Source organism: Camelus dromedarius, chromosome 7 (assembly GCF_036321535.1).
Source record: "Camelus dromedarius isolate mCamDro1 chromosome 7, mCamDro1.pat, whole genome shotgun sequence".
NCBI lineage: Eukaryota > Metazoa > Chordata > Mammalia > Artiodactyla > Camelidae > Camelus > Camelus dromedarius.
The window spans coordinates 82099035-82124485 of record NC_087442.1 but is presented as its reverse complement, the minus strand read 5'-3'; the positions used below and the strand labels follow the sequence as shown (position 1 = coordinate 82124485).

At 44.8% G+C, this 25451-nt stretch overlaps 1 protein-coding gene across 2 annotated transcripts in view; it reads left to right on the top strand.

The window, feature by feature from the left end:
- The window catches only part of GLI3 (GLI family zinc finger 3), a 267554-nt gene that overhangs the window by 85349 nt on the left and 156754 nt on the right, over window positions 1-25451 (top strand). For both annotated transcript variants that reach the window (XM_064487723.1, XM_064487724.1), the window contains one exon: window positions 3782-4024. In XM_064487723.1, the coding sequence (XP_064343793.1) occupies window positions 3782-4024 (243 nt within the window). The remainder of the gene's footprint in view (window positions 1-3781; window positions 4025-25451) is intronic.

The window sequence follows — 25451 nt, the reverse complement described above, 5'->3', positions numbered from 1 at the left end:
GTATCGTCTGTTCTCTTAACGCGCTCCGTGTCCTCTGCGTCCTGGGGGAAGGCAGGAGTGATGGTGTTAAATCGGGATTTCAGGGACCAGCTTAAAAATCCACGTTCATTTCCAAAAGGGGAGCACGTGTGCAGTGGGCTCCTCGCCCGCTCAGCGTGACAGGAGGTGCTCCCAGCGAGTGATGGGTGCAGGGTTTTACTTCTCTGCCTGGAAGAATCGCCTGAAGCTTTGATCTCCAGTCCGAGGTGGAAGAGCGCTTGTTTCCTGGGCTGCGCGGAGAGACCGTGTCGCGGTTTGTGAGCAAGTCAACGCACAGGAGTGTGTGTTCGAGTCCCGCTGCACGCAACACAGTTAACTTCCTTTAAACTTGCCCTGTCAACGGTCTAAGCTGTGTTGGTGAGGAAGCCACTTGAGAGTTTTAAGAGTTTGTGGCACTAAGAGTATCCGAGGTGACGTGGGTTGCCTCTGGATGAGTTTGGAAAATCTGCGGCAGTTTCTAAAGCTGGATGCTGGTGGGCAGGAATTCCTTAACTTCCACCGGAGCACAGATACACAGAAGGAAGGGGGTACCGAGTGGGTTCTGGATGACGGTGTTTAAAATAATTTTCTCCTGAAGCTGTTTAGTGAATTGCACGTTTGGGTGTGACACCCCCTACCCCCACCCCCCGCCCCCGAGCTTGGCTATTTGATGGAGAGAGGCATGAACAGTCCCCTTGTGTCCGTCTGGCTGTTCAAGTCCATTGGCAGATGCTTCTGGAGGACTGGGCTGTTTGCTTACATTTCTGCAGCCGACTTCTGCCTGTTGCCATGGTGGACAGTATGTTTCTGTCAATAATTTGGCCTGGCGTAGCCTGTCTGCACTGACTCTCAAACTTTATTGAACAGCTCGGCTCAACTGAACAAGATTAGACAGCTCTCGCCTTTTGGCTTTGCTGAAGTGCTTGCTAAATTTATAAGAGCAGGCAGGAATATTGCTTGGAAAGTTTCCCTTTCACTGTGGAGAGCCGGCTTTCAAGCCTCAGAGCTGTTTGTATCCTGGAGCGTGGGGACTGTCAAGTTTTCCTCTGAATGCCCCTCAGAAGCAAATCGGTACACGAGGTAAACTTTATGAAACAATGATCCACTGCGATTTTCTGGAGAGGGGTGGGTAGGTGAAAATATGGGAGCATCGACTCTTGTGAAAAATGAGTCTGATGAAAGTTTCCACATTAAAAAAAAAAAATCTGGCCTGCATTTGACTTTACTAAGGGAATGAGTTAATTTTTTTTGGTATTAAATATTTGAACTCCGCTCATTTCTTATTATGACCTTAATCTGCACACACGTTGCATCACCTCTCAGGAAGAAAGTGATTTTTAGCTAAAAAGACACCCCGGTTTCCACTCATCCCCTCCTCTCCCCCGCCCACAACTTCCTTCTCCCAGGAGATTGGGGTGGGGGAAGTGGGGGGACTCTAGACAGACCATGCCAATTATTCAATTATTCGTGAAGTTGGATTCAAATGCTCCTCGTAAAGGCATAGTTTCTAAGAATCTCGCTCTATTATGGGATGCAGTTTTTTAAGAGAAGAAAAGCTAATTTCTTCTAGGAAGATTAAGTCAAGGGAATCCTGTTTGAAACCTGGAACAGATTAGTTGAGCTTGGTTATTCATCTTTCACAGAGAATGCTAATTACGTATCCGAGCCCCATTTGGTAGGTAGGGGCTTTCTGGCTTTCCACGTGAGGGTCCATTCTACAGAATTTGCACCTCGGTGCTGCAAGTTGACTTGAGGTTGCAACTGGAAATAAAGGTTTTATGGAGGCGCAAATTAGTGGAAAATATGACTTTGGCCATTTGCACGTTACAGGAATTTTCATAAAACCAACTAAGAGTTTTAGTGTTTTTGACACCCTTCTGCTTTTACCTAACTGCAAACCCTTTTACCATAGCCTGCCACTTACTGCTCGTGAAATATGAGTATGGTACCTAAAAGTATTAGTCAGAAGGGAAAATTAAAATGTAGACATTTTTGTTTGTTTGTTTTTAAATTAGCCAAAGCATGATATGAATTGCTCTTGCAAAGACCAATGTCTGAAAATGTGGGATTACACCCTTCCCGTTTTTCAGTAGTTACTTGATAGATTAAACTCATTATATACCCCATCGTTACAAGGTTTAGGGGTGAGGATCTGCACAAAACAACGCTAAAATAATATTTCACATAGTATTTCACAGTTACCCAGCAGTAGTCAGCAAAATCACTGCTAAGACCAGAACATACCTCATTGTCTGCTCCGTTTTGGAAGTCATTTGCTGGGCTAAGAAAAAATACATGGCTTATTTCTTCAAGTCTCAGACATAGGCAGAAAGACGAGAGTTGCTGCTGGCTTTAGGTGATTCAGTTTGTTCATCATCACAAAACAGTAGTTGTTACTTTAGTTTGTGTTTTCCCACTCGTCTGTGTTTATAGCTGTCCTTGCTTCTGACTTGGTAATAAAGACTTATGAAACTGCTAAAAAGCATCCCTTTTCTGTTTTCTGGGGGGGCTCTCAGCCAGACATACCTGCTTTTGGGGATACTCTGAAGCTAAGTTTGTATTTTGGGATGAGTTGAGTTCAAAATCTGTTCATCTAAATAGTACAAGAATATTATTATTTATATCCAAATATAGTGGGTTTTTTGTTTGTTTGCTTTTAGGATCAGGAACGAGAAACAGCTTTCAAATTAGATGTCTAAGCAGGGTCCCCAAAGCTCTGTTTCCATCAGAACTTACCTGCCAGGGCACAGTCTGTGGATGAAACACAGAGCTGGTGTGGGCACCACTTAGAGAGTGTGCGCATGATTCCAGCAGACGAATTGGTCCACTTGTTGTGGGTTCGGATCACCAGTTTGGTTTGATTTTATGCATCGGTTCTTTGATCTGCAGTTCTAGAAAGGTCATCTGGCCACGTTTGCCGAGAACCCTAGTGGATGGATGGAAAGTTTTTACTGATGAAAGGGAACAAAAGTATTAGGGAGCTGGGATGTCAAATACATGTGGAATTTCATCAAGCCATTTCTTACACGTCTGAAGTGATGTCTGGAGCCCACCAGAGCATGTACATCGATCAGCTGTACTGACACTGTCCTCAGCCCGACTCTCACCCCGTTTTCCTCTTAGCTCTCAGCTCTGTGCTGTGGGCTGAAGCAGGAAATGACCTTCAAGGGGCGCTGTGGGTTTCCATGATTGGCACCTTTATCCCTTGTAACCAATGGGTTTTCTGTCCCGTCTCTGGCTTTGTTAAATCTCTCAGTGGGTTACAAATCTGACTTTCAAGGAAACAAAACCACAAAACCTTTGGGATCACTTTCCAGCAGGCCCTCCTCGGAGGACAGAGGCCCCTCGCCTCCTGGACCACCCGGAGGCCTGGCTTCCCCAGACCAGGGCACGCTGGACTCCTGCAGCCTTAGGCTGGCCAAACTTCCAGCTCCATGTGGGACCCGCGGGGATACTGGCAAATCCCTGATGGAGAGCTGCACTGGCAAATTCAGCTGGGAGCTGGTGATGAGAATTTGCTGACCCCTGCATCTCAATTTCATAGGCTCATTTCCCGCTCTCCCACTTCTTCCTTCGATTTGTATTTTGAACCCTCATTCATAAGCAGTTTGGGCAAGATGTAGCTTTCAAAGTTGCCAAGAATGAGAAATCCGCTTCTTTTTGGGGTGGTGGGGAGGGATGGAGAGGGAGCCCTAACATGACCCTCTTGTTTGAATTGCTCCTGAAAGTGTTCTCAGAGTTTCCATCTCCCTTCTTTCTTCAGAGGATGAAAGTCCTGGACAGACCTATCACAGAGAGAGAAGAAACGCGGTCACTATGCAGCCACAGAGTGTCCAGGGACTCGGCAAGATCAGCGAGGAGCCTTCCACCTCCAGTGATGAGAGGGCCTCTCTGATCAAGAAGGAGACCCATGGGTCCCTGCCACACCTGGCCGAGCCCTCCGTCCCCTACCGCGGGGCCGTGTTCGCCATGGACCCCAGGAACGGCTACATGGAGCCTCACTACCGTAAGTGGTCCCTGCCCCTAGACGCTTGGTCCAGGGGCCACGGCAGGCTGCGTGTGTGTGCGTGTGTGTGCGCACACGCGTGCTTTATGAGTGATTTGACTTGTTATAAATTTATGCAAAATGCAATTTACTGTCCACTTTTCTATTTCTCCCATGTCCTGTCCATTCGTCTTTGTCGGGACAGACATCTCCTTCCATCCCTAAGCAATTCTGGTCTCAGTGGGGCGGCCCGCCGGAAGGTGTCCATCTGTGGCGAATCCACATGGGCCTTTCCTAGAAAGTAGAACCAGATTTGCTCCACCCAGGTAAACGCTGCTGGAGGAAGACTCGTGGATAGGGGGAGTTACTAAAGTGAGCTGCACAAGCAGGCAGCCAGTCTTTTTTTTTTTTTTTTTTTTTTTTTAAATTGAAGTCTAGTCAGTTACAATGTGTCCATTTCTGGTGTACAGCATAATTCAGTGGCCCTATTTTTAATGATTAAAAAATTTTTTTGCTTAATGGTTGGCGAGGAACAAACCTCTTTGAACAAACTGGGGCTCAGTTCCTCAATGGGGAAGGTTTTTCTACGTGTTCTGCTTTCTGCTCTAATCAGCATACCGGAAGCTTTTCCAGCATTCATAAAGTCTAAGAAATTAACTAGGACTCCCAACACACATAGACAGTGGTTTTCTCCAAAGGCGGGATGGAAAGAAAAAAATATACATATAAGGGTTGAGTTGATTTTCTGGCCTGTTTCGAGTTAAAATAAAATATAATTTGGTTGTGGAGTAATGAAGTTCATATTGAGGTGCCAAAGCATACAGCTCTTGATTGCAGATTTATCACCTTGCCAGGATACAGACCTTCCATTTAACCTTCCCGGCTCCAATTCCAGATGATCCATTGAGCTCCAGAGACGGGGACTGGTTTTTGTTTCCCCTTTTTCCACAGCCTTCAGAAATTTTTAGTGTTTTAAGGCGAAAGGTCATTAGCCAGATGACTGATTAGTGAGGACAGCTGATTAGTGCATGGTTTTTTTTTTCTTTTTTTTTGCTCAAGAAAGTGCCCAGGATAAAAGCTAATTTCAGCCCTTCATTAGTTGGCTGGAAGCAGAGGGGAATGTCCCCTCATCAGGGTGCAGATCAAAGAGCCTCGCACAACCTTAAGTCTCAGCAACCTTCCCCCCTCCACCATCCACCCCAACCAGATTATATTGTTGGTAAAGGTGGAAGATATTTTTTTTAAGTGGAGGGAGAATTTTTAAAAAGCGGTCAGAAGCATGAAGGCAAAGGTTTTATGAATTCTTGTTAGTTTTTTTTTTTTTTTTTTAAAGGCTACAGGTTCTCTGCTTAAAAAGTGCTTCTCAGCCCTATTGCTACACTGATTATTTTTTCTAGATCCAGCAGTTAGGAGGAGGGGTGTGTGTTCCTTTCCTTCCCTCATTAGAAGTTCATTTTGTTTTACTTTCTTTTTCCTTTATTTTAAGAATGAAAGTTTCAAATTGTGTTGTAGGGCACATTCCTGAGTTTCCTACATTGTGTTTTTGTTTCTGGGTGTCGATTCGATGTTATCCATGCAGAAAATAGGAGGAAATCCACATCCTCTCTACCTATATTAATATTCCCTGAGATACGCTTACTTCTGCAAAAGGATAAAGTCTAGATTATTAGCCACACGTTCCCTGCCTAGTTTTGGCCTTTATTTGTGAGCGTGAACTTTCCCCATCTATAGGTATGTTTTGTTTTGTATTCCAGATGCCCACTAATTAGTGAAGTATTTAATTGGTCAGGACAGCTGAGGAGGACTTCTGTTCTGGCCGACGGAAGTAGACAGATGACCGTTAACTTTCTCTCTGAGCCGTTGTAGCTTGCTCTTGGTCCGTTTGTTCCAATGGTTTGCCCGTTGAATCCTCTCCCTGCCCTTTGGGGGGCTGGGTTCTCTGCATACCTGGGGCCCTCATCCCCTCTTGGTGGTCCTTGTGTGTGATCCCCCATCCCCACCCCCGGGGCCTCCAGTGGAGGGTGAACTAGTTCAGGGCACTGGAGAGCTCTTGGTGGCGCTTGGAACCTTTCCTTGTCACTCTGTTTAGAGGATGTTGCACCCATAGGTTGGTTATCCTTAGCTTTTCCCATCGTGTTGTTTGAATCAGTATAAAATCCCTCGATAACTTACAAGCTAGGTAAGTTGTCTCTAACCAGATGGCAAATGCTGTTTTGACCCAACCATCCCAGCGCCCTGCCTCAGTTGGTCGTGAATAGGTGTTGCCATGACATACATCATAGCGACAGGGGGTCCTAGGGGTTACACAGATTGGCTCAGCAATCAGGGCGCTCAGGGGCCAGCCTTGCCACTTCGTGGCTGTGTGACCGACACCAAGTGGGCTTGTGCTCTAAGATCCCTGTACGAATCGCTTCCTAACTGTTGAATGGGGGTGATGTAGGACTCGCTGCCCTGTGGCATCCTTGTGACAGTTCAGGGAGCTGAGGCCAGTGAAGTTTCAGTACCATCTCTGGCTCGTGGTGGATGCCTCCCAGTCATTACGGGCACTGTCCTCCTCTGCCTCATCTCCCTTCTCCTGTTCCTCCTTCCTCCTCTTCCTCCCAGCATCCTCACCACCACCGTCTGTGTGCGATGAGTTCACTCTCCAAACCCAGGTCTTTTCATTACTGTTGCAGTTGCTTTTGGTTCAGTGTAGACCGGCTTTTCACTGCCAGACCTGCTCTCCTGCCTCCCCGAGGTCAGTATCTTATATAAATAAACACAGCTTACAGATGGAGCGGACTGTGAACCTTAGGAAAAGGGTACGCGATTAGAACCAGTTACTGTGGTCTTCTGAACACAGTCCTCTCTCGCTGAACCTTAGCGGACTGGCTGTAATTTTTTTCTGTTTGGGGAGCAAAGAGATGTTAAAGCTTTTACATGCATTTGAGAAGTTTTAACGTTTTAGATCCCTCACAGAAAGGGTTTTATGTAACAAATAAAAACTTAGTACATGTGGAAAAATAAAAGGTATGGTATTATGTACTTAGATTAAATAATTTAAATATGTCCTAAATTAAGCCTCAAGAAGTCAGTAGAGTATGACTTTACTTTTTCAAGAACCCTGTTGGATTATTTCATCTTCTACTCAGGTAATGAGTTTTTTTGTTTGTTTGTTTTAGGTACTTTGTAATAATATCTAGCTACCTAATTTGGATTGAATTATCCAGGTAAATGACCAGTGTGAAGCTGACACGACACATCTGCCCAAGCATTTTTTTTTTTTTAATGGATGAGGAAAGTACCATCTTTTTAAAAAGCGATGTAAAAAGTTTGCCCACGTTTCCTTATGTTGTCTCAGCCGGAGGCCTTGTCAAGTTCACTGCAGACCTTCGGTAGCTCAAGGTTAAGAAACGTCTCTTTAGGCTGTTCCCTTTTCCTTGGAGTCGTCCGCCAGCCCCACCAGACTGTTGGAGAGGAAAGACTCTCCTAGTCCAGCGTAGCTGGGTATGTGAACGCTCACAGCCATTCCTGCATTTCTCTGTGGTTGGAAAATGCAGACTTTCCAAGATGCCTAATTTGTGCTTCTATATATACTAGCTTTGTATTTCTAACGTGTGGGCAGGCTTCCTGTAAGACCGGAAAAGGGAAAATCGCTTTTCCCCTCAGAAGGACATCTGTAAAGTTTTTGTTGCACAAGACTTCATTCTGCTTGGGGATGCGATGTTGCATCTTCACAAATTGCACTTAGGCGGGATTCAAAGCATTTGAGGTTTGTGGGTTTGACTTTAAAAAAGAAAAGAAAAGAAAAAAGAAAACCCAAGGATAGCGGGCACTTCAAACATGTGCAACATGTGTTTGGAATCAAATCATCACAGGGGGCGGAGGGGGGGTTCTCTCGTGTAGGGAAGCTGCGGACAGGCTGTATATCACGGCAGGAAAGTAGATGTTCAAGTTGCCTGGCTCAGACGTGCGGTCGTGCTGACAGACCCGCTTTATAATTGGGGAGAGGATAGGAGGGGCCGGATTTCAGGAACCTGACCTGCCTGTACCAGAGTCAGGATGAGGACCCCCATCTCCTGCTCACAGATTTTTCAGCCCTCGTATTCTGCTCCTGTTCCATCTGTAGCCGGCTCTTTCAAATCACCATCACCCCCTGCTTTCACGCCCCACCATGCATTTATGCTTTTATAAACGTGCAAGGCAGGTGATAGTGTAGTTAAAGCATGGCCGACACTTGACTTTTATTCTCTTCCCTGTTCCCGAAAACACGTATTCCGTGGTCTTCCGTCTCCCTGTGTGGAGTCCAGTTTTCTCACTGGCCCTGCAGGGTTCTTTTGGGGGGGGGGGGACATTTCTTGGGTTCACCATGTCGTGTCATGTGTAGATCCCCTGCTGGTTTTATTAAAGGGGAAGGATGGTTTAGAAAGATGCCCCCTTTTTCTAAAATTTCAGGTCTCTTTTACAGTTTTATAGTTGTGGGAAGATTACTTTTCTTCTGCCCTCCTGGAAAGTCTGATTCACTCCTCCTTGCAAATGCTTTGATTGAAAACACACTGCCAGTTTTCTTCCTTATGTTTCCCAGCTTAGATGACAGAGCTATTAGTTGCTAATTAGCAAAACCTGAGGAATTAGCTGAACGAAAAGAAACTGAATTTTTAATTGGCTGGCATTTATCTTCTGTGGAAGGCTGATGTGCTGAGCCCACTTGGATTCTTGTGTGCTAAGGGGGAAAAAAAAAAGGCACAGAGGATATTTTTTTTCTACCTGTCTGTCTTTCTCTTAGGTGCCTTTCCACACCCTTTAGAAATACGTCTTCTCAGGGAGTGGAAGAGAGGGGGCTGTGTTTCACATATTTAGTAGGTGCACCTGCTCACGTTTCTTATCCTACTGGAGTGTCATCTGGACACTGTGAATGACAGAGATGCCTACAAGGCACAAGTGAACAGTTGGGTGTTGACCAAACTGCAAAGGCAGTGACAGTTCCCTGAGCACACAGTTCCGTTCTCATCCAGGCTGTCTTCTGTCTTGGGAGAACAGTTGATGGACCAGTCAGGAGCGTTATGTTTTTTTCCGCCTCCTCCCCTTGAAAACTGGATGGTTTAACCAGAAGGACTGATGCTGGATTGTACTCTGGGGGCTTTGCGAGGTGTCTGGCTTCCTGGGCTGGTAGTCTTGAATGGTTGTGGGAACTGGGGATGCAGGCAAGTCTGGGAAGATTTGCAGAACTGTTATTCGTGAGCTGAAGAATAGCTCCCTGCTTATTCTTGTCTTTCTTTTGGAAATCCCGTGTAGCAGTCTTTCAACAATCTGGAGGTAATGTCTTAAGACTGGAAACAGCAAATGGGGAGGGTATAGCTCAGTGGGAGAGTGCATGCCTAGCATGCATGAGATCCTGGGTTCAATCCCCAGTGCATCCATTAAAAAAATACATAAATATACCTAGTTACCACCACACCCCATGAAAAAAAAAAAAAAAGACTGGAAACAGCCCACTCCTAGAGGTTTTCCACAGAGCTACATTGCAAGGCAGCTCTGCAGAGAGCAATGGGAATTTCAGGATAACTTCTGAAGCTCCAGATTTGACTCTTCCCAATGAATCTTGACCGCTCTCCTGGCTGATGTGACTGGGATTCTAAGATAGGGCTTGGGAGATAGCGAGTGAAACTGGGAACCAATGGGGAGAGAAGCACTGGGACGTTTGGAAAAATGAGTTATTGCTTTCATCCCATTGAACTGGGAGGATTGATTGATTTATTAGAGGGGATCAGGAGGAAGCTTGAAGGCCACCCAGGAGAGGAATGAAAGGAAAGGCAAAGGGAGACCATGTCCTAGAGAAAGTCAGTTGGCCTGTTGCTGCCCTGCCTTCCTCTGCTGCCCAAACAGCGCCCCCTGCAGGCGAGTCTGGCTCCCACTGGCTCCGGCTCTGGCCGCCCTCTCACACAGCAGTCCTCCCCAGAATAGTTCCTTGCTTTCCTCTCACCTTCAAGTCCTACTTACTCTCCCATATGAAGATGCATTTCCTTTGAAAGACTCCCTAAGTATCATCTCACGCGGATATATTCTACCCTGCACACAGAGTCCTTGTGTAATTCTTACCTGGGAACCCATCACAGCTACATCCTTCTCCCCAGACGTTGGCCAAACCCCCTTTCCGATCAGGTGATAGTCCCGGTAGTGTTTTGCCCTTCTCGCCACCCGAATTCCTAGGCAGGACTGGGCAGGGCTCACTGACGCAGAGAAGGGACAAGTTTGACCTCAGTCCCATGGGAGATGACGTCTGTCCTTAGCCTGCTGGTCAAGGTGGCTACTTGGCAGTCTGAAGAGACTGAAGCTTCTGCTCCCATTTTATAATGTACTCATCACATGCAACCTCTGATCCAGACTTAGCCCCCCAGTCCTCTCTGAATGCAGGAAGGCTTTGAAGTATTTATGACACATTTACGGGGAGGATATAGCTCAGTGGTAAAGCGTGTGCTTAGCACGCACGAGGTCCTGGGTTCAATCCCCAGTACTTCCATTTGATAAATAAATATAAAAATAAACCTAATTGCCTCCCCCCAAAAGATACACAAACTTTTAAAAATAAAACAAACTAAAGTATTTATGACACGTTTATACCTTTAGAAATCGGACTTTTTTTTAATTTAAAAAAATTTTTTTAACATTTTTTATTGATTTATAATCATTTTACAATGTTGTGTAGAAATCGGACTTTTGTAAAACATGGAGAATACTGGCCCCCGCATACCTGCAACGCGCTTAAAACTGCCAGGATTCTCAGATGAGATGGGTCGTGGTACTTCGGAGGAAACTGACACTTTACTCACAGAGTGGGATGGGACTCCTCATTTTCAACACCATGGGATTCCCACGGGAGATCCGCCTCTCCTCGTGTTTTGAAGCCCACCTAACGTGGAACAGGGAGGTATTTTTCCCGTGGTGAATGTGAACATAAGATCTGGGTTCCCTGTTCACAAGGTTCAGCGATTTGTCTTACCTTCAGTAACCTCTGGGCAATTCCTGATTTTGGTAACGTCTTTCCACCTCATCAGCGTTGCGAGTATGCGTGTCATCCTTGGAAACGGGCGCCTCTATCTACAAATCCATTGGGATCATGAATCCAGTTGTTTAACTATTCCATGGAATTATGTTCCTGTCTTAATTTGGCCACCTGCCCGACACAAGTGGCGGAGTTTTTAGTTGCTTACGGTGCCGTTCTGCACCCCTCTTCCTTGAGTAACGCATGAGAAATGCAGCCATTCCAGCCGTTTCCTAGCCATCTGCTAACAGCTTTCCAGCCCATTTTCTAACAGAGGCAGCATTATCCTTGGCCCCCTCCTCCTTTTTCTTGTATAATTAAAGAATGTTCCCTTTGATGCCTTTTGAAAGCTGCATCTCCTGTCCTGGTTTGGCTTTCTTGATCTCGTTCCTATAAAATTTGTGCTGTATCTTCATGCTGCTTAGTGAAAGGGCTGGCTTTTTCTCTCTTTGTGCCTTGCATAGTTTGGTTTCATATGGGGTAACTGATCTGGCATTTTATAGCTCCGTCTTTCCTATGTTCTGGTAGACTTTGGATTCTTGTAGAACTCTTTGAAAAGTATCCAACTTCCTCAACCCTTTTAGCTTTTCCACGTAGGTCTCTCCTCAAATGGGCTGTTCTTGTCTTCCTGGTATCTTCCCTTCTTTGGTGGAGGTTGGGGGGAGGGAACCTCGGGGCTGTTTATTAACCACAGTTTTTGATGAGTTTCTTCCTCTTAACAAAAAGAAAGTTCTTGACACATTCAGCTATTTGTAGTTTTTGTTCACCCGTCAGTCATTTGTTGGCTAATCGCGCTTACTGAGTGTCTCTTAAGTGCTAACGAGTGTCGGACAGAAAGAGCAAGGTCATTACTGCTGTGGAGTTCAGGCCAGTGGGACATTGAGACAAGTAGATAAACTCTTACAAAAAGTCAGCACAAAGGATGTGTTGGAAGAGACAGGCGCAGGGTCCCTTAGGAGCGAGTAACACCCAGACCTGATGAATCCAGAAGGCTTCCTGGAGGAGGTGACATCTGAATAAGTGCCTGTGGGAAAGAGGTAGAGAGGCACATTTAATTCACATTTAATTCTCCTTCTGATTTGCATTGTGTGAGTCCGTCTCCTCCCAGGGGTCCTCAATTCCCTGCTGCTACTTTCCCCTTTTTCTTTTGAAGACAGCAAAATCCATTTCAACTTGTCCAACTTTTCTGTATCAGAGGACCCTGATAAGCACAGTATCTTGGTCTCAAAGTACAAATCCCAAACATTGAGAAATAAATGTGGGAAATAATTTCCAATGAATTAAGAGTGTTCTGTCTCGAGACCCGTTTGAACTTCAAACTAGAAGATTCGCAATAAAAAATTTAAAAACCTTGAGTTTTATTTGATAGGAAACCTCAAATCCCCTAACATCGGTCGAGCTAGGGAGATGGTGCAGAGGGCCCACGGCGAGGTTGGGGAGAGGGGCCAGAAATAACACAGTGGAAATTCAGCTGGGAAATGCAGTAGCTAATACCACTGGGAGCGGATGAGAACAAAGACTTCCAATGGTGGGAGAAGCCCAGAATCCAGCCTGGACAGTCTTAGGAGTGATGGGGGTCCCCTGAGGAGGAGCTGCGTCCTCTCCGTGGGGGCCTGCAGAGCTAATCAGTGGGCATTGTGTAGGTCAGGGGAAACCCGCTCTAGGAGGCTCGGTGTTTGCTCGTCCACTGGCGGGGACCCAGATCTGCATCCTGATTACGACCTATGAGTGGAATCAAAGGAAGAGCCTGCCTCCTCGTTTAAAGAGGAGCAGAGAAATGCGTGCCGAGTGTTCTAGGAAACAGACTCCACCTCTTCTTTTGGTTTGCTTTCATGAAATAAACCTGCCTTCAAATTCAGCAAGATTTCGGATTTGCTCCTCCATCCCTGCTTTTCCGCTTTAAATAAGGACTGCCATCCCCACCACCCGCCTTCCCTGCGTCTCACATGGGTCTCACACTCGGCTTCTGGGGTCCCAGCTTGGTTCGACGACTGTAACCACATAGGCTGACCCTTTTGATCCAGTGTGCAGCTGACTTCAGCATTTACTGTCTGTATCTCTGGCCGTGGGCTGCATTTCTGTGTAGCCTCTGTGTTTTATCTTTAATGATCTTTTAAACATAATTTGTGTCTGTCCCTCCCATTCTGCAAATTGATGATATAGAGAGACGTTCGATGAGCAGCTGGAGGCACCTGAGTGCCTCTGGGGTCTTCTGATCACTCCCCCAGTGTGGTACACGACAAGTCCTACCCCGTTGAGTATGTGGTGCGTGATCGTTACTCTCATTTGTAAAATTCCACGCATTTTTAAAGAACCTGCTCTGAGTCAGACACTGTCTAGGTCCTGAGGGGTCAGCGTTTGCCAAGGCCCGTCGGGTCCATGCTTTCGTGGCACCCACGCTCCAGCCAGAGGGGCAGAGGCATCAACACGACAGCACAGCTGGTGCCCTGGGACCACCAAAACAGGTGGTGCGCTGGCGGGAGACTTGGAGGGGAGCATCGTACTTTGGAATGGGCCGGCAGAGCCAGGAAGGCCTTGCTGGGAGGTGTTCTTGCAGCTAAGACCCAGATGACAAAAAGGAGTCACCCTTGGAAAGATCCGAGGAGACAGCCTTCCACTTAAACAGCGGAATTTGTGGGTTTGCTGTGGCCACGTCCAGGGGCAGAGAGGAGGCGAGTGTCGTGGACTGGCGGGCCAGGGGGACGAGACGGGGGTATCTTGTGGGCCAATGGGAAGCCAATGGAGGGAATGACGTGATTTGATTTTTATTTGAGGAACATCACTCTGGCTGGTGTGTGGGGACTGTCACGAAGGGGCGGAGTGTAGAATTAGGGGGGCAACTCAGCACACTGTCACAGTAACCCGGGAGGGAGCTGGCCCTCCTTGCCTAGAAATTATAGGCGGCGGAAATTGAGCCCTTTCTGTGCTGTTGGCTTTGCTCTTGAATTCATGAAATCCCCACCACCACCTTAGGGGAGGTCGCCATGATTTTCCCCATGGACAGATGAGGAGACTGAGGTCCAGGAAGGCTAAGTTTAAGTTGTCCCTTTTCACCTGGTTCAAAGTGGCTGAACCCAGATTTGAACCCGCAGAGTTTGGCTCCGGGGCTCCAGCTTTTCTCTCGTGCCCCAGAACTGCTGAGAATGGCAGCCCACATCTGTGCCGGGGCCTGGCCGGGGCGGGCAGTGGTTCGGGCTCAGCTCCGTGAGCGGGGAGCTTGGAGGCTCTTCTGGAACTGGGTGTGGGTATTGCCAACGGTGATGGGCAAAGGCTGGGAGGGCCTCGGGAGGGCAGGCTGCCTGCCACGCGGGGCTCCAGGCATGGACGAGGGGACCCCGTTGTGGAAGCAGTGGTGGGCTGGCTGCCACCTCTGCATTTGCTCTGCCCCAGGTGTGCCTACGCAGGAGGGAAGGAGAAACTGCTTCTCAGTTGAGACTCTTCCAAAAAGTTGAAAGTTACCCGTGACCTAAGTATGTGGGGGGCTTCCTGGTCCTCTCTGTGCCCTCGGTTTTGGGGGGATAGGGGTGTGGAGAAGCAGTGGCAGTCACCACAGGCCCGTGAGTGGAGCATTTATCATATGCCAGATGCTGGACTAAGAACCCGTTCCTTGATCCAACTGAGTTTTCGCACAAACCCACTGGGCATCTGAATTAACGGAGGCTGAGATTTGGAGAGGTCGTGTGGCTCGTTTGAGTCTGGACTCCACGGCCCAGGGTTTGGGAGCCAGTGAGGGGGACCCCATGTGTACTGCCCTGTCTTGTTAAGTTCTGTCTCCGCACCATGTCCCTGTTCCCCCACTACCTGCGGTGGCTTGGGGGACATAGGCTGTCTGTTGAATCAAAGATGGATTTGTTACGTGAAGACTCCATTCCCAAGAGCAGCCTGTGTGTGTAACTGGAGCTCTCAAGTGTCACCAGAATAATGCAGCTCCTGACCTCACCTAGACCTGTCTGGGGCCGGCTTCTCCAGCAACAGAGGCCACCGCGCCATCCCTTACCCATCCCTCCGCATGACACCAGGGCAGCGGACCACCCTGCCACACCCAGCGGAGGAAGCGTCAGGGAGAAAGCATCCCTTTATTTACAAGTACACTCGGAATGCTTATATCAGAGAGAGAGAACCACAGTCCTTTTGCACAAAGGCATCTTGTGGTCCCACTAACACGGGCAATTCCTGGTCTCCTGGCTTTGATGTCTCAGATAAACTGAAAGAATCCTGGGAAGAAGCAGTTAAGCATGATTAAGGGGCTGGAGGAATGATTTATGAGGAAAGATGAAAAGGACTGAATATGAATCAGAGAGCCAGCACAGGCTTACGAGGCACACTCAGTGACTCTCAAATCAAGGAAGGGATGCTGAGGGACAAGACAGAGGCAAATGCATGAAGACAGATGGTCAAGGAGAAGACCAGCCGGGTCCCTTTCTCTCTGGGACCTGGAGACAGGACTGATGTTTGCCTTAAAGACTAATGTGCGTATCAGAGTCTATCTGCAAAAGGTGATGTTGCAGGGCACTTGATCTGACCTGAGATATATCTGGATCTCATAATAAAGATACATGTGGTAACAACGCTTCTCCTGAGTCTGGAAAATAAGGAAAGTTAATGTTGAGACTTCTAAGTGTGACTGTGTTCCCCTGAGATACTTACAACTCAAACAGTCTAAAAATTATGGAAAATTGCAATGAAGATTTTAGAAAAGGCAGAGGGGTGACTGCTCAGGTATTTTTATTGATTTCCCCGATGTTAACTTAGCACCACACACAGTAGAAATAACAAGTATGACCCTGGCTCTTGATTTCTATATTTTGGGGAAAGACAACATGAAATAACACGTGAAAACAACTCAGTCACATATCACCAAGTATAAAATATGATGAAAGGTGCTCCCCGGGGCTGGGGAGGGTGGTTTCTGACTCCAGCGGGCTTTTACAATAGAGCTCTGACTCCATGGCAAATTTAAATCCAGGATGAAATTTCTCCTAATTAACATTTCCCTTCTACCTTCCAACTCTCGAATTTATGGACTCTAAGAAATTCACATAACACTTACGTGATGCTGCGTTTTCTTTCTGCTTGATCCGTTCCAGCTGCTATTAACTTTCATGTCTGACTTTCATTAATTTATGAGGCGTTCTGACTTGCAATCTGAAATGCTCCCCTGAATTTTAGACTTTGGGGCGGTGGGGGTGGGGTGTGCAAATTACACATGAGTTGATCATGACCCTTGCTTGTTTGTCAGCCAAGCATTGGGGTTGATTGTTCTCTAGTCATCTTTCCCGGGCCCTGGGTGATGTGTACTTGCATGCACTGTCACGGCCCCCGAGGGGGTGCACTGATCGCTACGTCACTACAGATGTCACCACTGATGGAACCTTAGCATCTTCAGTGGCTCTCGTCTGGCACCTAGTTCCCGACCTTGAAGTCTGATAAATTTGTAAAAGCTAGATATTCTGGATTTCTAGAGACGTGCCCTCTAAGCTTGGGTAGCAGAAGTGTTACTTGGCATCTCTTGTGTACCTTCGAGCTGCCAGAAATGCTGCTTTCCTGCCTTCTCCATCTCATGATGCATCACAGTAACAACAGCATGAAGCATTCAAGTGCAGTTTTTGGTCATTCACATTGGATTTTTCTTAAACATGAGCCCGTTTCATGCTTGGTTAATTGAACTTCATATTTCATGTTGGTTGTCACTGTCCGGGAGCACAGCCACCAGACTGATCCTGGGAAATAGCCCAGCAATGACCATGACTGAGGCGAGTGGTCCACAGTGGGCTCTACCTGCCCCACAGAGGAAGAGTTTGGAGACCTGCCTTATAGTTCCTTTTTGGACATCTGCTCCAATGGAATATTCTTTAAAAAAAAATCCTCTTTTTAGGAACAGCACAGCCTTGTTCCTTTGATGACAGTTTCCTGCTATTAACACTCAGATTTTTTAAGTGTCTCTCTCTTAATGAGTGACCAGGTGAGCCTGACTCTGAGCATAGATTTTTTGCTGCTGCTTTCTGTCTCGAGTATTGAGTCCACTCAGAGCTTGATATCACGGCTGTGATTGGCTCCTCTTTGGAGGAGAAACGAGATCCTATACGGTGATGATGTCTGGGGAAGGATGGTCCCTCAGGTCACGGGTGTTCCCGGCAGGAGTGGGTGGCAGGGACTCGGTGAGGTTAGGAGCGAGACCTGGATTCAGACTGGCTAGAAGCTCTGCAGGTTGCGTCCTGGGGTTGAGTTTTGGAGTTAATGAACTTGGAGGCATCAGCAGTACTGAAGATTATGTGTGGCACTGCCTTACTTGTCCTAGGTAGCTAGTAATACCTGAGACCAAGGTAAAATAGTTATTCCAGAGTACTTGCTTATTTGAATATCAACCTAGGTTTGTTTGTTTTTTTTGTAACTTTTTATTTGAATCTTTTTTTGGGGGGGGAGGAGGAGGTAACTAGGTTTGTTTGTTTATTTAATGGAGGTACTGGGGATCGAACCCAGGACCTTGTGCATGCTAAGCACGTGCTCTACCACTGAGCTCTACCCTCCCCCCTCAGCCTAGTTTTGCAAACAGCAGAGGTAGAAATAGAAAGATCCTGAGAAATTGGAGCTCTGTTTTCTTTTTTCCGTCTATAGTCTGATGACTTAGGTCATATGTTTCTGTTTAAGTTTTATTTGCATTTTTAAAGAATTTTATTCTTTAAAGCAAATATCCCTAAAAAGTTTTTTTTTTTTTCTTTTAGAAATTAATGTTGAAGGTGGCCTTTTTGTGTTCTGAAGTTGGAGGAAAGGTTTTTGGCACTGGGGATGATAACCGTGAGATATGGTGATAAGCAAAGAATCAAAGCAATTGATTCTTGTTTTTAACTTAATTTTTTGGTGGGAGTAGGTAATTAGGTCTGTTTTTTTTCAGTCCCCCGGACCTTGTGCATACTAGGCACACACTTTACTACTGAGCTATATACCCTCCCGCCCAGCAACTGATTCTTAATAGGGTGATAAGTGGAGACTGATATTCTGTTAGACCTCACTTTATTTTTTATTTTTATTTTTTATTGAAGTGTAGTTGATTTACAGTGTTAGTTTCAGGTGTACAGCAAAGCGACTTGTTTATACACATACAGACATAGTTTTTTTTCTTTTCAGATTCTTTTCCATTATAGGTTATTACAAGAAGTTAAATATAGTTCCCTGTGCTATACAGTAGGTCCTTATTGTTTATTTACTTTATATATAATAATGTGTATCCATTAATCTTAAACTCCTAATTTATCCCTCTCCACCCTTTCCACTTTGGTAACCATAGTTTGTTTTCTGTGTCTGTGAGTCTATTTTTGGTTTATAAACAGAATTTGTATCATTTTTTTAAATTCCACATATGAGTGATAAGATGTTTATCTTTCTCCGTCAGACTTACTTCACTTAATATGATAATCTCTAGGTCCACTCATGTTGCTGCAAATGGCATGATTTCATTCCTTTTTTATGGCTGAGTAGTATTCCACTTTATACATATACCACATCCTCTCTATCCAGTCATCTGTTGATGGTCATTTAGGTTGTTTCCATGTCTTGGCAACTGTAAATAGTGCTGCTATGAACATTGGGGTGCGTGTGTCTTTTCTGGGCATATATCTGGAGAAAATTATAATTTGAAGAACTTATTTTATTTTAAACATCTTTTAGTATCTTTTTCTAGTCTCAGCTAAATGCTTTACAAAATCAGCCTGTGACTCTTGGCTTTTTCTCTGTCAAGTGATGTCTGATGTAGTTGGAACAATTAGAGCTGATACTCAGAGGATGCCAGAATGGAGTGGAAATTTGTGGAGCTGTGAGCCTCTAATCCACTCAGGGCTTATAAAGGGGTTTTACTGGGATTCTGCCCCAGAGTGATATTCCAAACTGGGAAAGCTAAGTCAGGTACAAACAAAGTTCTCTCCTTGAAACTGACTTGTAAAAACTGAACGGAAAAAACTGATTCGTAAAAGCTGAACTTTTTTTTTTTCATATGTGGTGATTATTTGATTATTCTGGTATTAGTTTGTTATTATCCCTAGAAAAGATCCAGAAGAAACCTTAACGTTTTCTTTATAATTTAACATTTTATTATATTTGTATTGAAATTATATTTATAAGTAACAATGCTCATTTCAACAAATTGTAAAGTTCACAAGAGCTTAGGATGAAGAGCTAATATTATCCCATCTTTCCTGTTACAGCCTCAATCCTAAGGACAATTTTTTTATGTTTCTCTTGTAGTTCTTTTTACAGTTCCAGAATGTGCCAATACCTTTGTTTCCTGACATGTCAACTCTGGATATATTTTACCCAGTACAATTTATTGACTCCCCAGTAAGACAGTTAACCTTTAATTTTCTCACACCATGCCCTTGTCTCTTCTAGTATTGATATATTATTTCTATCTTTTCTGTGTGTATGTAAGGGTGATTTTTACAACTTTCAAGATTATCTGAAGCCTCTGTTTCTTTTCTTCATCACCTTTTCATAGTATCTTTTGATTTGCCAGTTCAAAAGATGAGATAAGTGAGCTCCCCTGCTGCCACCCCCCTCCCCCACCATCTGGAGCCAAACTTCCCTATTGTAGCCTCAAAGTTGTCCATATCTCCAGGTCTCTTAGAGTCAGCACCACAGCTGCCATGTTTTCATCCTTAGGTTGACTTTAAAAGTTGAAAGTCAATAAAGCATCTCTAGCCTTACAGCCTTGGACATTCTCTTCCACGTCATACTGTAGAATGTTGGCATCTTACTTACTTCTCTGTGGGTCCAGACAGTGCTGTGTCTAGAGTTAAGAACAAGTGGTTTGTCCATTGTTACCCTCTCTTAACCACTTACCTACCTAGTGTACTGCTCTAGCTTTTCTTCTACTATATCTTTACAATTTTTTCCCCCAACCTCCCAACCACATCTTTTGCCCTTAAAGGAGAGAACCCAGCTTTCTGGGGCATTTCATTCTCCCAGGTAACTGGACCAGGTGTCTTGGGGAATCCCTTCACAATCATCTAGGTTGGAATCACTGTTCCCTGGGTCTGACCGCTTGGTCATTCTTACTCTTTACTCTGGAGTTCATCAAGTAACTTCTCAACAACAGAGGAGGTACACTTTCTGAGTTCTTGCCTGTGTGAAAATATCTCTATCTCCTTGCTTTTGTGTGCCTGTTTAGCTAGAATTTTAACTTTAAAGATACGTTAGCATCCAGAATTGTCGATGAGAGGTCTGATGCCTGTTGGATTTGTTTTCTTTTAAACGTGGCTAAATTTCCTTCTCCGGAAACTTTTCAGAGTCTTAGTATTCTGAAAGCACGTCCCTAGATGTAGTGATTTAAATTTAATATAATTTTATTTTCCTTCATTCTGCCTATCACTCGGTGGACTATTCCAATCTGAAGATGCTTTCTTTATCTCTGGGGATGATTTTTATTCTGTTTCTCTTTAGTCATTTTACCCACCCTGTTTCCTCTGTCCATTTTTTTGGTGACTCTGCTTCGTCTGACCTCGTGAGTTATTTCGCTGAGTTTCTTATTTTTTCTCCCACGTTCTCCAGCTGTTTGCTTTCAGTTGCATGTTCTGGGGAATTTCCTTGAGTTCATTTTTCAATGCTGTCAATGATATTTTCATTTCAGCCACTGTATTTTTAATTTCTAAGAGTTTTTAAAAAGAATTCTTTCATGGCTCTCTTTTCTGAACACCTTGCTCTTATCTTCGGTGTGTAATACTTTCTCAAAACCCTCCAGAAGTTTCCTCCAGGGTTTGGTTTTCTCGTTTAGTTTGGTCAGTAATGTTTGCACCTTCCATCTCTTCATAAACCTGGTGACCTCGGGTGTCTGTTCATGTTAACACCTCAGGGAAGGACGCTGCCCTGGTTTCCTTTCCTCAAAGTGAGTGTTGTAACATGACATCTCTGTCTCCAGGATTTCCTTCCAGGAGATGTAGTGGGGTCATCCCCATGCCAGGACGGGATGGGAGGGCTTAATTCTGGGGAGTGGTGAGAACCAGTAGGCTTGGGCAGTGATCAGGGCTCATGTTACCCTGCAGAGGTGAGAGCTGGTCTGGTTCTCATGGTGAGTGCATTTGGTTGAGAGACCTGGGTCAGAAGACGACTCCAAAATCCATGATGAATTCACTTTCCCAGGACAGTGCATTTAGCTTTTGAAGAAGAGGCATAAAGATGCTGCTCTGGGAACATGCCAACCACCTGTGCTGGTGAGCTGTGAGGCAGGACACAAGCACAGACTGGCATCAGTGCTCACGGAGAGATCTGCCCAGCCAAAGCCTCCTTGGGGGGACCGGCCGCCACCTCTTTCTTTGCTCCCCTAAAGTGTAATCTAGGTGCTACTTTTCTACACTCCTCTGTAATAATTTCAGTCTGACCCACTTTGCATCTTGCAGAACGTTGTTGAAATTTCTTCTTCTGATTTTATTAGTTTAACTGGCAGTGTTAGGAATGTGGACTCCAGAGCCAGACTGCCTGAGTTCAAATCCTGGTTCTGCCACTTCCACCAATGTGACCACGAGCCAATCATTTAGCCTTTCTGAGCCTCGGTTTTCTTATCTTGACAATGGGGGTAAATGCAGAGCCTGCTTCAGAGACTTGGGTTTTTTTTGTCTTTTTTAAAAATATGGACGTATAGTTGATTTACAATGCTGTGTTAGTTTCAGGTGTATAGCAAAATGATTCAGTTATTCATATATATATTAAAAAATCTGTTCTTTTTTAGATTCTTTTCCCTTATAGGTCATTACAAGATACTGAATATAGTTCCCTGTGCTGTACAGTAGGCCCTTGTTGGTTACCTATTTTCTATCTGTTAATTCCAAATTCCAAATTTATCCCTCCCCCCCTTCCCCTTTTGTTAACCATAGGTTTGTTTTCTGAATCTATTTCTGTTTTGAAAGTAAGTTCATTTGTTTCATTTTTTAGATTCCACATATATGTGATACATTATGGTATTTGTCTTTCTCTGTCTGATTTACTGCACTTAATATGATAATCCCTAGGTCCACCCATGCTGCTGCAAATGGCGTGACTTCATTCTTTTTCATGGCTGAGTAGTATTCCATTGTATCCATATACTACACCTTTTCTATCCATTCATCTGTCAGTGGACTTTTAGGTTGCTTCCATGTCTTGCTCATAGGCTTGTTTTGAGGATTCAGTTATTAAGTATAAGTAAAGCTCTTACAGGTACCCAGCACACAGTGTGTACTTAGTACATTTTTTTTATTCATATTTTTTATCATCACCCCAATGTCTGCTTCCATCTTTTTATTTCAGAGAGGTCTTCAGCGGGGTGGGTGAGAGATGTCTTTTCTCAGCTGCTGTCGTGACGTGGAAGTGACAAATTAAATAGTTTGTATATTTGATCTCTGGCACAGAAATCCAGAGTCAGTTCAAGATCTGGACCGAAGTCAGTCCCAGCTCTGTCACCTTCTGACAGGGTGACCTTGAGCAAACACTGAACTCTGGTTTCCACATCTTTAAAACAGGGGCTGTCATGGCGACCTCTTATGGTGGTAACAGGAAGTAAGTGAATTTGCTGAAGCACCTGGCGAATCGTCTTCCCTTCTGTGAGAGATCCCTGCATGGTTGCAAGTACCTTCCCCTCTCTGATGGCTTGCTTCACACAGGAGAGTGGCTCATGACTGTCCTCTTCTGTTTCAGAACTCTCTTGAGGCTATTAAATCCTTCTTTATAACTTTCTTTACTTTTAGCTTTTGGATTATATTTTATTCTCTTTTATAATTCTACAAATCTGAGAAGTTTGAGAATAATGGACTTTAAGCCTAAGATCTGAGTAAAGCCCTACCTAGATAAAAATGAGGTATGATCATTGTGACATAATTTGATGGAATAACGTACAAAAATTAAATAGCATAATTTCCCAAAGCCAACTAATATCCCAGCCAAGAAGTCTTCAAAGTCTTATCCTTCCCATTGGAAGGGCCAGTCATTCATTTCCTGAGAAAAGTTTCCCCTCGTTTATTTCTTTTTTTACCCAAGCAGACTTAAAAAAAGGAGTAACTTATACGGTGTTTCAGTAGAAATTTAAATTAAATACTTCGACTCTGACTAACATTGTTAAAAAAACAATTAAATTGGATGATCTCATCAGATTATATCGTAAACTGAGTGCCCATTTACTGTAGACTTGCTACAAAGGAACATATTCCTTTTAACATCTATATATATGCTCTTATATGTGTGTCCCTTATCCTTGGTTTTATTTCGTTTTTACATGTTAAGTATATTTTAAGGCACATGGCAAGTACATTCTGTTTTTAATTTATTTTTTAACACGGTCCATTTTAATGTCACCACAAGAAAATTCATCAACTCGGAGAAGCCAATGATACTGTATAAACTTATCTTGTTTTTAAAGTGAAGTTATTGGCAACCTGTCCCAGATATGATTAGGGTTTAATGATGTTAAGTGGGCACTGTATTAAATTAAATTGACTCTTCGTGGTGGCAACTGGCCGTGTTTAAGAGATGGGCAGAGTCAACTCTGCTTAGAAGGGACCACAGTCTGCAAACAGTTTCACAAGTCAGATCTCATTGAGAAAAAGGAGGAGAGTTGATTTCTGAGCTTTAAACACACTCTGCCCACCTTGCATGAAGCGAATGTCAGTGTGTTCCTTTCTTTAATCACGCATCCCTGAAGAACGTGTAATGGGCTGTAGTGTCAGGGGAAAACGTCTTTACCCCAGCTCGGACGGAAGACCATTAGGCAGTTTGTCTGCTCAGAGTCTGGGAGCAGTGGTTTACCCCTCCCAGGGCCCCTCGGGCTCAAGTTGAAAAGGCTTGTTACTAGCAGGGCTGCCTGCAGTGTGGAGCCGTGTCAGAAGTGGGAAGATAGGCTGTCGATCAGAGAGCAAGACCGTTTGGGGGAAAGCCGGTGGAAAATGGAAAAGCTAAACATACAAACTGAAAGAGCTGGCAGCTGCCCGGAGTCGGTGAGGCCAAGCCGGGGGCCAGGAGTGTGTAGAGGTGGTTGGAGCCAGGCAGGCTCTGTACCGACCCCTCGCTGTGGGGGTCTTCACTTTTCTGGCTGGAGGCAATCCTCTAAGCCAGAACCAAGCAGGGCTCTGTTTCCTGGACCTTCAGACAGGCCCTTTATCTCTTCTGAATGAATAGGTTTGGGAGCCCAGACCAGAACCCAGACCAGCAGGCTGTGGTAGCAATTATAGAGTTCCTGATTTATTTCAGAGGAGGTGTACATCCTTCTGAAGTTTTTAACTATTGTACAGACAGAACACAAGACCATGATATACTATAAGATAGGGAGTTATCTCCTTCTAGCAAAAGAAATATCACGTGTCTGCTGATTTCCCTTTTCCCTTTGGCTACCAGGAAACTCAGATATAAATGTGTGCTCAGCTGTTCTAACTCTATTGGGTTGATGGCCTGCTTATTTTCTACTTAACTTCCTCAAGATCTTGACCATCTAGACTGTTCTCTGGCTGGATTTTTATTTCATTAGCATCTTCTATCTTTTTACACAAATTTTAATGCTGCCTGAAATCTTTAGTGAAGTGAGACAGAGTATTAGCAGTAATACCATTGCTAATCAGTCAGTAAGCAGTGTTAGAATTTCACTAGCTAGGAGAAATAGTCACAGAAATGAGTATCATTAAAGCGGTATGTGGAGACAGATTTGTGTGATCGTGTAAGTAGTTGTAGAGAAACCTTGTATTGAGTGGATTTGGAAGGCAGTGGCATTCCCTCCTTTAAGTGGCAGACCTTTGCAGAGAAACACAGACACTGCCCTTCCTCCCAGGATGATTTGGAAATGTCAGATTCTTCTAGCCTCAGAGAAAGGCCCCAGAGGGAACTAGTTCAGCTTTTAAAGTTTTCTCACTTGTGGACTATGTGTGTCTTTAATATTTCTCCCTCCAATCACTTTTTTTTTTTTTTAAATTCTTTTAAGTTGAATCAGGTTCGGGGACATTTGCTTGTTGCCATCGTTTTTTTCAAGCCCCCGTGTGCGCTGACTTGGTAAGCTTATTTTAATATTTTAGGACGTGTCTTCCTCCTGTTAAAAAACGAGATTATTCATCAAGTTTGTAGGATCGTTCCTGTGTTTTCAAGTTATCTCAGAAACGCAGCTTCGGGATCTTGGCCCCCCAGTGCCATCGAACCCCTTTGTAAAGCTCCTGCACGTAAATGTGGTCTGGTTACACTCTCAAGAAATAAGAAGCTTGTCTCCTGAGGACCGCTCCATTTTACAGGCGGAGTATAATCCTTAACATTGTTTTTCCTTTGCTTTCAAACGGCTGGGGACAGGGAGTCAGGAGTGAGAACTCCCTTTGTCTCATGTCGCGTGCGTGGCAGGGGAAGAATGTAGCAGGGCAGAAAATAAAGAAAGACATGAAAGGATCTCAGCTCAAGGAGGTCAGCTCCATCAGAGGCTTAGCGTTGCCTTCAAAGATG